This window comes from Chroicocephalus ridibundus, chromosome 15 (assembly GCF_963924245.1).
Source record: "Chroicocephalus ridibundus chromosome 15, bChrRid1.1, whole genome shotgun sequence".
Classification (NCBI taxonomy): domain Eukaryota; kingdom Metazoa; phylum Chordata; class Aves; order Charadriiformes; family Laridae; genus Chroicocephalus; species Chroicocephalus ridibundus.
Window position 1 is genome coordinate 4,355,207 of NC_086298.1, and position 17,516 is coordinate 4,372,722.

The window sequence follows — 17,516 nt, forward strand, 5'->3', positions numbered from 1 at the left end:
TCCTGAAGCATCCCTATGAGATGGTTCGCACTTGGGGCAATACCTCCTGGACCAGCTCCACCTCGGTGACAAGCTGCTGATCTGGACACAGGGCCGAGGATGATCAGGACGGGGCCGAGGATGCCCAGGATCAGGCGGAGGATGATAAGGATGAGGCCGAGGATGCTCAGGACAGGGCCGAGGATGCCCAGGATCAGGCAGAGGATGATAAGGATGAGGCCGAGGATGCTCAGGACAGGGCCGAGGATGCTCAGGATCAGGCGGAGGATGCTCAGGATCAGGCGGAGGATGATAAGGATGGGGCCAAGGATGCCCACAGCAGAGCATCCCCATGCAGCCGCTGATGGGTACGAAACAGGGAGTGCACCCAACTAAAGCCAACCAGCCCTGCCTGCCCAGCACACCTTTTCTCTTTTAAAAAGAGAGAGAAAAATCCACCAAGTAACAGGGAAAAAAAAAAAAAAAAAAGAGGAAAAAAAAAAAAATAAAAGATCCCAAAAAAGATCCCAATCGCCAGGACCGATCACAAAGCAGAATAAGATGCTTCAAAAGAGAGACAAACAGCAGCTTCGCCCCGCTGGGTCCCCGTAACCCACCGGCATCTCTCTGCAGCGGTTCCCCCCGGGCAGCTACATCCCCTTTACACCCACTTTACTCCTGTTATTTAGATTTGAGGAAAAAACAAAGCTCGCCCGTCCCCGTCCCCCCACTCCCTCCTCCCCGCCTCCTGCCCCAACGCCTGGGGACCAGGCGTTGGGGCAGGAGGCGGGGAGGAGGGAGCGGGGGGGACAGGCAAGGAGGGGGAGCTCAAAAAAGATGCTTTCGCCTCTAATCCTGTTTGGAGATTTACAAACTCGTTAATCCCTTCAAATAGATCGCAAGCCGGGGCAGGGCGTTTGTTTGGAAGCACCCCCCCCCCCCGGCTTTAATTTAGCGGGGTGTCAAGGCAAACACCTCTCATTAAGGCGTAATTAAAGCCGGTGGTTGTCCAAGGGGGACACCAAGGAAATAAAAACTCCGTGATTAGAGGCTCCACCATCCCTAAAGACTTTCTGCTAGCTAAAGCCACGTGTGGTTTGTTGTTCGTTTTGGTTTTTTTTTTTTTAAAGGTGCGTTTTTGTCATTAAAAAGGGAAAAAAAAAATATAAAAAGCAAACCTGACATTTTAAATCCCTTCCCCAAAAGCCAGGAGGTTACAGAGCATCTCAGGCAAACAACTGTGGATGCAAAAAGGATCAAAGCTGAGTTAAAAATAAAGAAATAAGTAACAGGAGCTATTTGGGTAACTCCTGTTTGAGGCCACCTTGACCTCAGATACTTAATCCCTCCCAAGCTGCATGTTATAATAGAAATAAAAGCTCATTTTGTCCCCAAAACTGTCACGCTGTGTGACACCTGTGCCTGCGCATCCCCCTGCCCGCACCCACAGCCCCACTGCCAAACGCCAAAGGATTGTCTACATCCCTCCCCCTCCAGAAAAAGGGCCAAACCCTGCGCACCCCGCAGCGTTCAAAGACCCACGACCTCCCCGCTCGACTGCGTTCGCTTCGCTCCAACCTCCACGGGACGCCTGCCCCGTGCAATGCAGCCTCCCGGGCGCTCAGCAAGCCCCGCTGCTCCCAGCCTTCCCAGTAAAAACCAGGTGAGGAGCCCCCTTCCCCACCTCCCCAGCATCGCGGCGAGGCTCCTGCACCGAGGGCTGGCAGGGCTATACAATTAGCTAAATGGACATTTTCACTTTAATTAATTTACCCCAACTGAAAAACCAAGTGTGGCCAGAGAAAGGTAAATTAGAAGCAATTTTAGAGAAGGAAAAAAAAAAACCAAACAAAAAACCAAACACGCAAACATTTTCTTTTGAAATGTATCCAGTCAATGCGCACAAAAAGAAAAAGAAAAAAAGCACTTTAAAAGATGACGCGCTCTGCTCTAGTTTGTCATTGCAGCAGGGGGACGCACGCACGCACACGGGCTTCAGCTGATGAAAATTCTTCCTCCTCGTTGATCTTCCCTTTTCCTTCTGGCTGTGCCCAAAAAAACCACACTGGTAGAACAACCAGGTGACGGCCCCACCGCTTCCACCGTGGAAAACTGGGATCCCCGTGATCTCAGACCGCAGCCTTCGCGCAGCTGGGAAGGGTTTTCCTTTCACTGGGGAGCGACTCAGGGAGCTGGACTTGGTGCTTTGACTCGGATGAGGTGAGAGGTCCCAGCTAAACCCCAAAATTGCCTCACCAACAAAATGCGATGATCCGAGGGCACCGTGGGACAGAGGGTTCTCCTCCCTGGGGTAACTTTGGATGACTTATGGCACAGCCAAGACCTCTAAAGCACAAGCAGCCGCGGCCCCGACAAACAGCGCATCCCGTCTCAGGCAGAAGGATCTATTAATTGCTTATTTCTTCTCAAAGCCAGGGTGCTTTTAAAGGCCTGCCCCAGGAGAGGGCACCAGACCCCCTCTCTGCGCAAACCGGCCTCCCCCAAGGCCATCTCCTGTCCCGCACCCCCAACAACTCCCCCAGCCCCTGGGGCGGGCGCAGGGTGGTCCAGCGGCCAAAGCCACATCCCTCCATCCCTGCATCGCTCAGGGCATCGCTTCCCAGTTTAAGCCCCGCTCCGATGCAGCCGGGTTGGGATGCTCCGGGTACCAGCCTGGCTCCTTTTTGGGAACCAGTAAATCCAGCAGCATCCTTCCCTCCAGCGCTGCCAGCCCTCAGAGGAGATATCCTCCTTCCAGCCCCCGCCCTCCTGCACCTCGGCTCTTATCATCCTCACTCTCCTTTTATTATTTATAAACTCTAAATGCACTTCACTCGATAAAAGTGTTTGGGGAGAAAGTTTATATGAAAAAGGCATTAGGCAAAATAAAGCTATATGGTACTGTAAATGGAGAGGGTGGTGTGTTTTGTTTGTTGTTTTTTCTTTTTTTTTAAAGTCGATCTTCTCAGCAAAATATGACCTTTTCCCAGAGCTGTTAGAAACACTTAGCGCAGAATCAGATTTAATGACAAGCAATAGGCAGCAGTTTAAATGCACTTAGTGCAGGGAAGCCAAGCAAGGAAAAGCTCATCCCAGATTTGTTTTTGCCGGGCTGGGGCAGAGGGCTGTTTGTTTTCTGGGTTGGTTTATCCCACCCTTCTGCAGAAGCAGCTCTCGGGAGCCCTCTCCGAGCCCTTCCGTAAAGGAGGAAATCCTGTTGCTGTGCACGGCTCCTGCAGGGAGAGCGCTCCAGCTGCAGGGCTCTGATGAGGTTAAGCATTAATTAAATCGAACCGCGAGAAAATAATTACACACATGCATCCGTCAGGCTGACTTGTCACTACCCAGTAACAAAGCTGGACGCAAACTCCATCAGTGGAACTGTCACACGGCTGTTAGGAGGAAATAAATGCATCCCAAACGGACAATTTCATTTAGGGGGAGGAGAGAAGAAAAAAAAAAAAAAAGAAAAAAAAAAAAAACGACCCACGGATTGCAAAGGACTAATGAGGCGAAGGGTTCGTGTTTGCAATTGGATGTAAAATGCAAACATCGTGAGTTGTGATATCATCGTTTAACCTTAATGTCTGATAGCTCGCCCGCCAGAGGGACAATTAACCACGGGCTCTAAAAACAAAACCCCCAGCACGGGAGAGGCACGGGGAAAGCTGTGGGTACAGCCTCCAGAGCCCGGCCACAGCTTTCACAAGTGAAGAGAAATTTAAATTAAAAGGAAAAGAGGACGGAATGGGGCTCTGGGGAGTGAGATCTCCACTGGAGGTGCTGGAACTGGCTTGCTTTTTGGGGCTGCTCACTCACTTCTGACGCTTGAGACCTTAAAATCTCTTTTTTAGGGTGTGCTGGTGAGGGGTCCCATAGGTGGAGATGCTCAAAGTCACAGTCCCGTCCTGAACCCCTGCGGTACGTTATGCCTTGGGCAATTGAGGGCAGAACCAGCTCCCCACTGTCACCGACAGCACACGCAACCGATGGGAACAGAGACCGAGGAAACCTCAGCAGGTTGGGCACCGACATCCCCATCCTGCCCCGGTGCAGACAAGGGAAGAGCCATGGCAGCACCTTCCCAGCTAACCCGAATCCTTCCCTTCCTGCCACCCTCTTCCTTTCTACTGGAGCTCACCCAGCGCACCAGGAGACAGCCCGAGAGCGACCGGCACGGCGGGGTAGGGCTGTGGCCAGGCAGCTGGGCATGCTCTGGCTCCCGGGGTGTCCCTTCCCCACCGGGAAGGGCATAAGAGCCCTCAGGGAGACAATTTGTTTTCTCCAACGTGGGTCTGGCCGAGCCTGCTGTTGGGGACCTGCTGGACAGCCTGCTTCAACTGCGAATGGCTGAGCATTGCCTGGGTGGTGGTGGATGGAGGGACGGAGGGATGATGGGGAGATGATGATGGGGAGACGGAGGGTGACCTCGCCAAGCACCACGAGTGGGTTGCATGGCAGTTGGAGGGGACATTCAGCTCCCCATCCCAAGCAGAGATACTGGGCACGAGCCAGTCTCCAACCCTCATAGGGAGGAAACACAAGTTTGGGCAGAAATGGAGGGCAACGAAGGACTCTGGTGATGTCCTGATATCACTGACTGTGGCCGTAGCCGCTGACGGGCAGAGGGACCAGGGGTCAGCGGTCGTGGAGAAGACCTCCTGCTGCCTTGGAGCACGGATGGGGATTTGTGGGGAGGCAGGGGAGCTCCAGCCCAGGGACGGTGGGAGACGGAGGGTGCATGTCCCCAGAGATGGGGGACAAGCCAGGCTGGCTCACGGCCACACTCTGCTCCCAGCAGCGGGGGGCTCTGCCTGCAGCTGGGCACCGCGTCCCCTCCTAAGCTCAGCTGCGAGGATTCATCGACTTGCTCCATTAGTGACCAAAAGCCCTCTTGCCTTCAGGCAGTTTAAAAGTGAAATAAAAACCAAAAAAAAAAAAAATGAGGCTAGAGCAAGGACTCAGGGAAACTGCACCAGACAGTCACTGTGGACCCCAAAACACCCACACTCACGCACGCTAAAATACAGATATATGTATTTGAATAACTACTAAAAAACAAACCAAATAATTTAAACCAGTTAAAGAGTCAGAACATTTTCTTCACACTAAGTGAATAATTTATGGGCAGAGCTATAATAAAAAAAAAAAAAAGCCCTCTCCAGGCCTGTGTTGCAGGAAAATGTATCCAGAATAGAAGATCACATTTCAGACTCATAAATAAATGAAAAACAAAACCAACAGTAAACAAAGAAAAGTATTTTCTGCCCAGTTTCCGACACTGCCACTGAGACCCGCAGTGCGTGGGGCAGACCATGGCCAAGGGACCCCCCTGCCCGTCATCCCTAGAGGGACCTTGATGCCTCCTCCTCTTCCTCCTCAGCTGGAAACCTGCACCCAAAGCCTCGGCACTCACCACTTAACCCACGGCCATTACCGTTTTAAGCACCGCTAGCAATAGAAGGAGGCAATCTCCCTTGCTAAGAGGCAACACAAGGACCAAATCTTGCTCATGGGGCTGTTCCAGCCAACCTCCTGCTCTTGCTCCAGCCTAACTGGCAATGGCTATCAAGGCTACCACTAAAACTCAGCAGCCCCCAGCACGCTTTTGCACAGTGCAGCCTTTAGAGCCATGAACGCTGCTCCCACCCTCCACGTGGCCCCTAAAAAGATAGTCCAAAAACCCCAAGAACCGGGAAAGTGCAACGAAGAGAGGTCCCAGTGATGTGAGCTACGGACAAAGTGAACTTCACCCCTTCCTCCAAAAGAAAAATTTACCAAGAAACTGTATTTCACTCCTACCAAACCTCAGTTAGCCAGGGCAGTTGGCAGGGACTGTAGACCTGGATAAATCCCGGGGGGGAGGACGTGAGGTGACACCACTCCCAAGCACCTCCACCAGACCACTCAGAAGATGCTGGTGTGGGGTCACGGAGGAGATCTGGGGTTCCCCACGCGCAGCAGCAAGGGTGAGGAGCTCCTGCCTTCCTCCTCAGCCCATCTCTTTTGGCTGTGGCCAAACCCAGGACATAGAGGAGCAGTCGGTGACGGTGGCAGCCTACCTCGGGGCCGACTCCGGCGTTTCCGTCTCCCCACGGACGTGCTGCGCAGCGCGGGCTGGAGCTGCCCGATCTCAATAGGCGTGTTGGTGCGAAAGCTCTCCTTGAACTTCTGCATCAGGGACTCCACCGTCTCCTGCGTCACCTCGGGAGCTGCAACACCGGCAAAGGGACTGCTGTTAATGAACGACCGGGCCACCACGTCCCCACTGCCCGTACAACCCCTTCCTCGTGGAGGACAGCGTGAGCCGGAGCAGAGTCCTGGGGGCAGGACCTCTGCCATGACCTGCTGAAGTCACCCACGGGGACCCATCCAGCGCGTTCCAAGTCTTAGCAAAACCACAGAAATTAGAAAATTGTGGGTTTATGGAAATTGCATTTTTCACGCTGCTTTCCAGCATTTTGGATTATTCCTCGCCTCTTCCCCCAGGTGCACGCAGGGCAATTGGAAGCATCGTGCCCTTATCCAAGTTACAGCCTGAAGGATTCCAAACACAAAGGAACCCCCCGAGCACTGAGATGGCTTTGGGTTGGGTTTAATTCTGCCCTGGGAGCTCGGAGTCGAACCCCAGGCTTGGCAGCCTTTTGGGGTGGTCAGGTACTCCCCAGTAGGCCAGTTTGGGATTACGGAGCGATGGCCAAGGCTGGGGTGGGAGCTGGGAGAACGATGTAGAGCCAGTGCAGGCATGGCCCGAGCTGCAGCAAGAATCCCTGGGGTATTCCAGGGGCCGCGGTCCCAGGCTGGGCAGCAGCACCCGAGCTCAGGAAACAGCTTGCTGTGACGCCCCACCGCACGTCACAGCTTGCTGACATTTAAACAGCTCCTCTCCTTTGCTCTCACACACTCCCTACCCAGAAATGCTAAAAAAAAGAAAAAAGCCTCAGAATTGTCCTACAAAACTCGCCACCCACCCGCACAACGGGCGGCTATGGGAAATCATGAATCCACTCGCAAAGAGCGAAGATGAAATTCAGGATCAAAAGGTTTGTCCTCCTGCAGGCCACAGAGGTCTCCCAGGTTTAACAAACGGTTTGGCCTCTGTCAGCTCCTTGAATAAACTCATTAGCCGAACATAACCTCTGTCCTGTCTCCGTTTCGAGCGTCACCAAGTCCCTCTGCCCAGCTCCCAGAGCTCCCCTGCCCACGGCGTGCTCCGTGCTGGGAGGGATCACAGGGATCACTGGCCCTGTGGCCACCCCACATCCCACTCGGATATGGGATGAGCGAGTGCCTTGGAGCTCCCCAGCCTGCTGGGAGATACAGAGGATGCATCACCCACCGCATCTCCCGGGTCCAGAGACACATCAGCTCCGTGTGGAGCTCCCCGGGCACCCGGCGAGCACAGGGTGCGTAACTGCTCCGGAGCACAGACTCCAATTCCCTTCGCAGCATGTGGCAGGGTCTGGTTTAGTGCAAAATAAGAAGGCGGCCATGCAGGACGAGGCATTTGTAACGCTAGACGAGGATTTGACTTAAATGTGTGGAGTCTGCAGCAGACTCCTCCGACAGCCACCCATGCTGCAGGGAAGGGAGAGCCCCCGACCACCCCGTGCCACCAGCCCATGGAGAAGCTCCCTCTTCCTTCTCCCCTTCCTTCTCTGGAGCTGGTCCAGAGACGGGCAATGGAGCTGGTGAGGGGTCTGGAGCACAAGCCTTGTGAGGAGCGGCTGAGGGAGCTGGGGGTGTTCAGCCTGGAGAAGAGGAGGCTGAGGGGAGACCTTCTCGCTCTCTACAACTCCCTGAAAGGAGGGGGTAGCCAGGGGGGGTCGGTCTCTGCTCCCAAGGAACAGGCGATGGGACAAGAGGAAACGGCCTCAAGTTGTGCCAGGGGAGGTTTAGGATGGATATCAGGGAAAATTTTCACACTGAAAGGGTTATTAAGCACTGGAACAGGCTGCCCAGGGAAGGGGTTGAGGCACCGTCCCTAGAGGTGTTTAACAGACGGGCAGACGTGGTTCTTAGAGATACGGGTTAGTGATGGGTTTTGTCAGTTAGGTTGATGGTTGGACTCGATGATCTGAAAGGTCCCTTCCAACCTGGGCCATTCTATGATTCTAAATCCCAAAGGCAATGTCCTCGGCTTCCCCAGGGGCAAGAGGCTCTCGACCACCCCCAGGGTGCATTTCTACTCCCGCAGGCTGCAGAGAAGGTATGGAGATCTGCCGGGGTCATTGGGAGGGGGAATCCTGGAGAAAAGCAGAGCGGCTGCCGTGCCTGCGGGTGCATCGGAAAGGCTCCGGAGAGGATCCATCCACCCAGTACTGCCACATCGGGCGACGGAAAGACGTGGATCAAAACCTCTGCCTGCGTAAGCACCGAAGATGGGAACCATTTCAGGAGAGCTCTAGGGGACCAGCTATGTTACATCTTCCAATTATTCAACCCCAGGCACCACAGATCAAAGGCAGAGCTCCCCAAAGCCCCCTACATTTACGGCAGGCACGGCCGGATCCTGCGGTGTTGGATGCCCCAGCAAGCAGCATCGCAGGGGTAAAAAAAAAATAATGAAGTCAAGAGCAGGGAGAGGTCTCCAAAGGGCATCTAAGTGCCACCTCGGATGCCACACACCCAAGCCCTTCTCTTGCAGGGCTCCTCCGAGGGGTGCAGGAAAGAGGGGAGGGAAGGAGGAAAGGGAAGGATGCTGCAGGAAGGAGGGAAGGGAAGAAGGGAAGGATGCTGCGGGAGGGAAGGATGCTGCGGGAGGGAAGGATGCTGCAGCTCAGCACCCCGCTGCCACGTCTGCAGGGGGAAGCCCGTCCCCGCAGCTCCTTCACCCGGGAGCAAGCGTAGCAGGGCCTCCCTGCGAACAGATGGCAAGTTATGTGAACCTCGGGGCTGTGCGATATATAACGTGTGCAAGGAGAGACGGGAGCTCGGGAACCGCGCGGCTGAGGCTTATTTACCGAAAGGAAGCCAGAAGGAGAGCGCGGGAGGGGGAGGAGGAGAGGGCCATGCCTTCAGCTAGCAGCGAAACACGGCGAGGTCGCAGCTCTCTCGTGGTCCCTGCTCGGCTGATGGGAGTAATTAGCGCCGCCGTGATCATACCCCATCTGGCCACCGCGCTCGGCACATCCATCCAGAGGCCTCCGCTCGGGCATTCCTCAGTGGAGCAAATACCAAAAGCAGAGGGGAGTGTTACCTTCACGGGGAGAGGGTCCCTGCGGTCACTGGCTATTTGCGATGCCATTACAAATACTTATTCCGGGAATGGGAGCAAAAAGCTGGTGCATCTCAGTGCTTTGCACAGCTCCTGTGTGCCAGCACATCCTTGGCCGCTCCATGCCCCTGAGCTCCAGTGTTTGGAGCAATGGGGGGGGTGGGTGGGGGAAAACAAAGCAGAAAAGAACAAAGAAAAAACCTTGTCAACATGATCTCAGGAAGTGGAGTTCGACATGGCCAGCATGGAGAAAACCCTTGCTGACAAATGAAAGGTAGTCGGGCTTCAACTGAGTGAGCATCAGGGGCCAAGGATGAAGGGAGGACCCTTCATGCACTGCCAACCATGACAAAGGGAGGGAGGAGAAACCAATGCACTGTAACGTCATGAGACACAGCACTCCCTGAGGCTGCGGGGACCCTGTTGGCTATGGGGGGGTCTACCACATCACAGAATCACGGAATGGTTCGGGTTGGAAGGGACCATAAAGCCCATCCAGTTCCAACCCCCCTGCCCTGGGCAGGGACACCTCCCACCAGCTCAGGTTGCTCCAAGCCCCGTCTAACCTGGCCTTCAACCCCTCCAGGGATGGGGCAGCCACAGCTTCTCTGGGCAACCTGGGCCAGGGGCTCACCACCCCCACAGGAAAGAATTTCTTCCCAATATCCAATCTAAATCTACCCTCTTTCAGTTTGAAGCTGTTACCCCATGTTCTATCATTACACTCCCTGATAAGGAGTCCCCATCCTTCCTGTAGGCCCGCTTTAGGTACTGGAAGGCCGCTATAAGGCATCCATAAAAGAGAGACAGTCCACCGCAACTGCCACCTGGGCTATGCCACCCAGGGATTACCATCGTCAGCCGTCTGAGCCTGGACAGCTAGGGGCAGGAACCCACCACCTACCCAGACCGACGTCTCCATGGGCATCACATAACCGCATGGCAAACACGAGTCCGCACACAGGCACCGCCCTGCCACACGTGCACTGCACACATGCCTGGCATTCCTGGCATTCCCATCTTCCACCAAAGTTTTAAAAGAAAAGGATGGGAAGAAGTGCTACCATGGGATGGACAATGCCCTTACTAATTTGCTTTAACTTTTGGTCAGGCCTGAAGTGGTCAGGAAGTTGGACTAGATGATTGTTGTAGATCCCTTCCAACTGAACTATTCCACTCTATACCATTCTATTCCACACCATTCCACACCATTCTACACCATTCCACTCCATTCTACATCATTGTATTCCATTCCACACTACACCATTCCGCTCCATTTCATTCTATCATAGAGTCATAGAATGTGTTGGGTTGGAAGGGACCTCTAAAGGCCATCTAGTCCAACCCCCCTGCAGTCAGCAGGGACACCTTCAACTAGATCAGGTTGCTCAGAGCCTCATCCAGCCTGGCCTTGGATGTCTCCAGGGATGGGGCCTCCACCCCCTCTCTGGGCAACCTGGGCCAGTGTCTCACCACCCTCACTGTAAAGAACTTCTTCCTCATGTCTCATCTAAACCTGCCCTGCTCTAGTTTAAACCATTGCCCCTCGTCCGGTCGCTACACGCCCGTGCAAACGGCCCTCCCCAGCTTTCTTGTAGGCCCCCTTCAGGGACTGGAAGGGGCTCTAAGGTCTCCCTGGAGCCTTCTCTTCTGCAGGCTCAACACCCCCAGCTCTCTCAGCCTGTCCTCACAGCAGAGGGGCTCCAGCCCTCGGATCATCTTCGCGGCCCCCTCTGGCCCCGCTCCAACAGGTCCATGTCCCGCTTGTGCTGAGGGCTCCAGAGCTGGACGCAGCACTCCAGGTGGGGTCTCACCAGAGCAGAGTAGTGGGGCAGAATCACCTCTCTGGATCTGCTGGCCACGCTTCCTTTGATGCAGCCCAGGATGCAATCGGCCTTCTGGGCTGCCAGTGCACATCGTTGGCTCCTGTCCAGCTTTTCATCCACCAGCACCCCCAAGTCCTTCTCCGCAGGGCTGCTCTCCATCACGTCATCCCCCAGCCTGTACTGATAACGAGGATTATTCCGACCCAAGTGTAGGACCTTGCACTTGGCCTTGTTGAACTTCATAAGGTTTGCTCAAGCCCACCTATATACCCCAGCTCTGCCCTGCAAGACCCGCCTGGGCTGCACATACCAAACAGGGGCTCAGCCGGCGGCTCCGGCACTGCCGCGCTACCCGCAGGCTGCTCCCCTCCCCAGCACGATGCAGCCACATCGTCAGCGCCTCGGCACCGGCTCCTCCCCACGTTGGCCGAACACGACTCAGATTTAGAGGCGATAGGGCTGTCCTCTCCTTGAGTAGAGCTTGCCAAACCGCCTTCTCTCCCATCCCCGGTTTCCAGGAGATAAATCCATCGGGGCTACTGAGCCCACATCTCCGTCACCGCGGTGAGAGTTTCTCCAGCTTGGCAGAGGTGGTGAGATCCACCCCGAGGTTTAGCACGACGCTATGATCTCAATCTCACCCCGTCCCACAGCGAGGGCCTTTGGCAGCGTAACAACCCCACGAACAAGCTGAAGCAGAGGAAGCTCGAGGCTCTTCAGCTTCTGCAAAATCAGCTTCCATCTCCGGCAGCGATTTAAGGACGCAGCTGAAGGTCACCGTACCTTTGTAAAGCACACTACATGTTCCCATCGTACACCTCCCTCCTGTCCACCCCCAGACGCTATTTTGAAAGCGATGTGTTTTCCTTATGGCTCCCCTACTCGCTTGCACATCTCCCACAAAACAATTCATACCAATAGCCTTTCTTTCTTTCTCCCATCCCTTTTGCTGGCACAAATTGCGGGGGGAAAATATGTTGTTTGGCTTAAAAAATTGCAACAACAGAAAAAAAGTCATCAACTGAACAATATGAGTGATGTTTGGGTAAAAATACATTGCAACAGAGATGAGAAGTGACAGCGCTCGTTCCGGTGCTTGCGGGACTCCTGGAGCAGCCAGGAGAGCAGTACCTTTCCCAGACACAAAGCTGGGTACGGGGGGGCTGTTCTGGGGAGATACCAAAACAGGTATCTCACCAGCTTCAGCGGCCAGCAGGGATCCTCCAAAACACAGTCCCAGGCCTGGATCAATGCAAACACGCACCACCTGTACTTGCAAGACCTACTAGTTGCATACCTCTACTGGCTACGCTTGGATGGTGCCTCTAACATCCCAGGACATTCCCAAGCGTCCAGCTCAAGGGACAAGGAACTGCAAAACCCCTTTGACTGTGCAACCAGCAGAGGCTGGGAAGCCAGGATGGAGCCAGTGGCGATGGAAGTGCTCCATAGCCCTTGGAAATCAGCCCTCAACCTCGCTGAGATATTTTAGGGTCTCCAGACGTGGCCTTGGAGGATCCCAGTGGAGCAGCTGTAGAACTGCCATCAGCCTAAGCCAATGCTCCTGCTCCCCACCGAGACTCCATATCCACCCAGGACCCGGCAGCCCCATGCGATGCTGCGCTGGACGCCGGTGGGGCAGGGCAAGACCAGCAGCTCTTCTCCAAACCAACCTCAACACCTCGTGGTGTTGCCAGGTGGTTGGGAGAGCTGGACGGCCCCAGGGCTCAGTTTTTCTAGCTCATCAAAACAGAACGGTGAGGCTTAAAGCCTGCAAAGGCGCCAGCTTCCCCGGGTCTCCCTGGCTTTGGTGTTGGGCTTAAAGTTTCAGTCCTTGGAGCCATGACCATCCCTGTCCTCCTCACAAAGCCTCTACGCTCCTACAGCTGCACGGGGAAGACTGGAAAGGCAACAGCAGCTTCTGTTAGAGCTTCCCACACTAAGTATTGAGTAAAACATATTTTTAAAAAATATAGTGTTTTTAAGCATCTAATTTTCCCATCCCTCTCTTTGATTTCTGAGTGTTAGAGGGCAAGTTGTTATCGATTTCTCAATGTTACGAGTGGTTTAAAATGCTCCCAGAGTTTGGGAGAGAGGAGTAACTCACAGAGCAGCTCAAGAGCTGCTCGACTGACTGCGCCGCTTCGTCGGAATCAAAGTGTTTTGCAAGAACACGTCAAACTCAATTAAGGAACAAACGGAAAAGTTTGGCTACAATTAGAAGTCAAGGTTAGTGGGGGTTTTACCTCCCAACCTGTGCACGCATTCGTAGCGGCACCCGTGGCCCACGTGTAGGACGCAGCCCCCTCGTCTGAGATACCAGCTCTTCCCCATGCCCATCGCCTGCCCTCTCACCGACTGCTTCCAGTGGTTTTTCAGATAATCCGCTTTTTCTAGGCACAGGGGAAGGTGCACTCCTGGGAACAACTGACGCTGGCTCAAGAGGTCTAATGCATCATCACGTCCATAACACACCATGTCAACATCGGGTATGTGTAACACGATTTAACAACGTTATATCATTGTTCCCTCCAAATCAAACGCCTGAGTTTCAATAACCACATTTTGTTCTTTCTGGACCGGTGTTTTGGAAATTTCTATTCTACAAAGTATTTAAAGAAATCAGCTTTCCGATTCTACTTGGGATGAGTGTAAATTTCACAACACTGGAAGTTCTCCACATGGTGGAAACTCTAAATAATGGGTGTTTTCTCACCAGCTCTAAATAATGGGTGTTTGTTGCTTTTCGAAGCATGAAATAAGCAACAGTGTTTGTTCTGAAACTGGGATGTGGACTGATTTCCAACAGTGCCACCCTGAAGGTACTAAGCTCCAGAAAGCAAAGAGCTTTACTAGCATAAAATTAGGTAATTACACCGATGCCTAACCGATGACGGTGGGAGAGATTTGTACAACCGCTTCACGCATGTTAGGATGAAAACACAACTGGAGAGTGATGTCCTGCCACAGAGCACAGTGGATATGAGAAGACATGAGGAACACCTCGCCGTCTCTTTCTCCAGCCACCAAACACCTCTACCACCCCTCCAGCAAGAGTCTCTGCCCCCATCAGTCCCCCGCTCTCCATTAGTCCACATCATATGAGTCTATCATTCGTCTATATAGAATCATAGAATTGTTAGGGTTGGAAGGGACCTTAAAGATCATCTAGTTCCAACCCCCCTGCCCTGGGCAGGGACATCTCCCACTAGATCAGGTTGCTCAGAGCCCCAGCCAGCCTGGCCTAAAAACTTCCAGGGATGGGGCTTCCACCACCTCTCTGGGCAACCTGTTCCAGTGTCTCACCACCCTCATGGTGAAGAACTTCTTCCTAACGTCCAGTCTGAATCGACCCATCTCTAGTTTTAATCCATTCCTTCTAGTCCTGCCATTACCCGACATCCTAAAAAGTCCCTCCCCAGCTTTCTTGTAGCCCCCCTTAAGATACTATGCCACGTGCAAGCACAACGTGTCCAAGAAACACTGGGAAGCTGCTGGCTGCATGATGCAATCAACTCAGCATATATATATGGAGATATATATATATAAAAAAATATATATATATATAAAAACATCATAACAAAGCACAAATAACCACACATACCCATACATCAGGGGACCGAGCACCGCCTGCAATGCATACATCTCCGAGCCATCCTTAGGCGAACCCAGCAGGGGAAATGCTAGAGGTGGCACGGTGCGCTGTGCCGGAGCTGGCCCCCAGCCCAGCCCAGCCCGCCGCCGCCGCGCGAGGGAGGATCCACCGCTCGCCAAGAGGCTCTTTTACACAGAGAGGTTTTCAGACGCAGCCACACAGCGATATGGGAACCCGGGAGCATTTTGAAAACAGGCTCGTATTCCACCTCGACTTTTCCTTTCTTTTCTCTCCCGGCCCTTTTTGTTGGGTTTTAAAATAGAAAACGTATACATTTTTTAACATAGCTATTAATACTCAGGTATTAATACATTAACAGATTATTATATACCTTAATAAATCTCTCACTATAAAAATAGATTTCTATAAGTAAAAATCTTATTTTAATTGCAAATTGGAGGGGGAGGGTAGCAGAAGACAAGATAAAGTTTTATTTGAGATGTCTCCTTTGAAGGAAACTGAACAAATGTACTTTCCTCCTTCATATATTCATGAGATGACTGCTTCCCTACCCTGTTCTCCACCACCCTCCGCTCCGGGCTCAGAGCCAGCACAGTCCTTATCTGTTATGAGGCAGGGAAAAAAAGCCACTGATAGGATCAGGAGTTTTCAGTAGTTTAACAAATCTGAAAAAAAAGAAAGTCTCCATTGGATTTTAATAAAGCTCGGGGTGCGTGATGGGGAAGGGGGGATGCCGGGAGAGGCTGGCGTGCAGCACGGGAAGGGGATGGAGACCCAACGTCGGCTCAGCATCCCGCAATGGGGATGGAGACACGGGGAGCACCAGGACACCCCACAACCTCTCTGAGCACGCACCCACTCTTTCCTTTTCCTCTTTATTCCAAACCTTTGCCTTTTCCCCCCCATCTACAAAGAGCCGGAGATCATACCTGGAGCTCCTGTCCTTGCTGCAGCCAGGTGAGCTGCTCCTCAAACTGGCAGGACCCAAGGGAACGCCCAGTCCTCTGGGATGGGGCATCGGAGCCCACGGCAGCACCTTCCCAGCACCGGCTGCCCCGACCCTTCCTCATCCTCTCCCCAGTCACGGCGCTCAATCGCTTCCCAGCTAATTGCCTCCACTCATGTGTGCAAACTAACCGTTTACTGGAAAATGCCACGGAATGTTAATTTCATTCGGAATTGGGTAATTGCAAAGCACTTCCATTTTTTTATTATAGGAAATGAATAAGCATTGTATTAATAGCATCGTTTCCAACTCCAACCACAGTCGCAGCCCCATCGATGGAGGCTGTGAGTTGTTCGTCACTCCGCACTTTCCCTGCCTTTCTGTCTTCCTCCTTTCCCTTCTCCCTGCCATGCTCCCAATTTCCCGTGCTGGTAATTAAGATAATGCAATATAAGTACAAACACGTCGTGAAAGATCAAACACTGAAGAGCCACAGTCCAACAGTCCCCGCCTCTGCCTCGCACCTCTGCATTGCGAGCGTCTTTCAAAAGCAGACAGGTCTCTGCGCTCCTTGGGCTGCTACCAGTTGGGTTTGACCTTCCCAGGAGCTGCTCCCGACTAGGAAACCCTCAGCTCTTCCATGGGGCAAAGACTTTTCTAGAACACTGACATTTATCTCTTTACCCCATTTCTCCTTCTTCAAGGAAAAGCTTTTGGCCACGGGACGCAGCCCTGTGCGTGAAGCCTGCCCCACCTCCCCCTGCCCCAGCACCGAGAAGGTCCAGGCCACCAGAGACTCTGCTTCCCACCTTCTCCACTCTAATAAAACCCTAAACTTACCTTGTTTTATGAGACATCATAACATTTTCGCTCACGCAGCGAGCAGAGAGGAGCAGGGAAGATGGGCAGACCCTCAGTAGCAGCTAATGCTCCTCAAGTTATAAAATAATTGAAAAGTTAAATAAGAACACTCTGGAGGAAGCTTCGGATTTGCTGCTAATAGGCACATGGAGAAGTCTGGACTAATGTCGCGTGGAGGAGAGCTGCCGGCTCAAGAGCACCATGCTGACCTCCAGCTCCCTCTCTCCACTGCAAATCTCCTACAACTCCACAAAACCAGGGGAAAACCGCGCTGGGAGCCAGCTGGGGGAGACCCAGTGAGGGCAAGAGAAAGCCCCATCCCCACCTGGCTGAGGAACCTCCACTGGAGGATGAACCTGGAGGCAGCAGCTCTTCGGCGTCTGTAAGGCAGGAGGCAGGTGAGTGTGCACAAGTCCCAGCACCCCCAGGGATGGGCAGGGAACAGCAACGGCTGGCAAATGTGGGTGGGAAAGGTGGCATAGTGGACCCCCTCCAGCCTCAACCATCACTCAACTCCCTGCTCGGCAGCAAGGTGCGGAATGAATTTACTAGTTGGAAATTAAATTTTCTTTGCCCAACAGGCAAAGGGATACCCTTTCCCTGTACTGGTAACTCCATGCCATGTGCCGGGGAGAACAAAGGAGCAACATTAACCTGGAGGAGAAGGGGAAGACACCAAAACCCCGTATTGCAATGGGGCCAAGAAGCTTCAGCCGTGCACGCATGGCACAAACACCACCCAAGGATCCCCCCTGCAGTGGCAGGGACCAACCACTGGATCCAGGCAGGAAAGAAGCTGCTGAGAGCTGTTTTGTTGGTTCAGGAGAAGACCTGGAACTGGGTGTAACACCTGGAGAGCCCAGGCTATCAAAAGCGAACCACTTCCAAGCCACGCAGCCGAGGCAGTGAGGCCGAGCATGGCCAGACCCCGCAGGACCCGGTGGCTGAGTCGCAGCAAACGCTGTAACTCAGCGGGGCCGTCAGGAAGGATTGATTTGAAGCACCTTGTTAATAAGTTTCCTCTCCCGCAGGTCCTTCGGGTAGGTCACTGCCTAATGATGAATGGGGCTG

The 17,516-nt window shown here is 53.3% G+C and overlaps 1 protein-coding gene across 1 annotated transcript in view; it reads right to left on the bottom strand.

The window, feature by feature from the left end:
* Nucleotides 1-17,516, bottom strand: part of ASTN2 (astrotactin 2) — a 374,972-nt gene that overhangs the window by 248,997 nt on the left and 108,459 nt on the right. Inside the window, exon 4 of the mRNA XM_063352726.1 lies at nucleotides 6,042-6,191. Coding sequence (XP_063208796.1) covers nucleotides 6,042-6,191 — 150 coding nt within the window. The remainder of the gene's footprint in view (nucleotides 1-6,041; nucleotides 6,192-17,516) is intronic.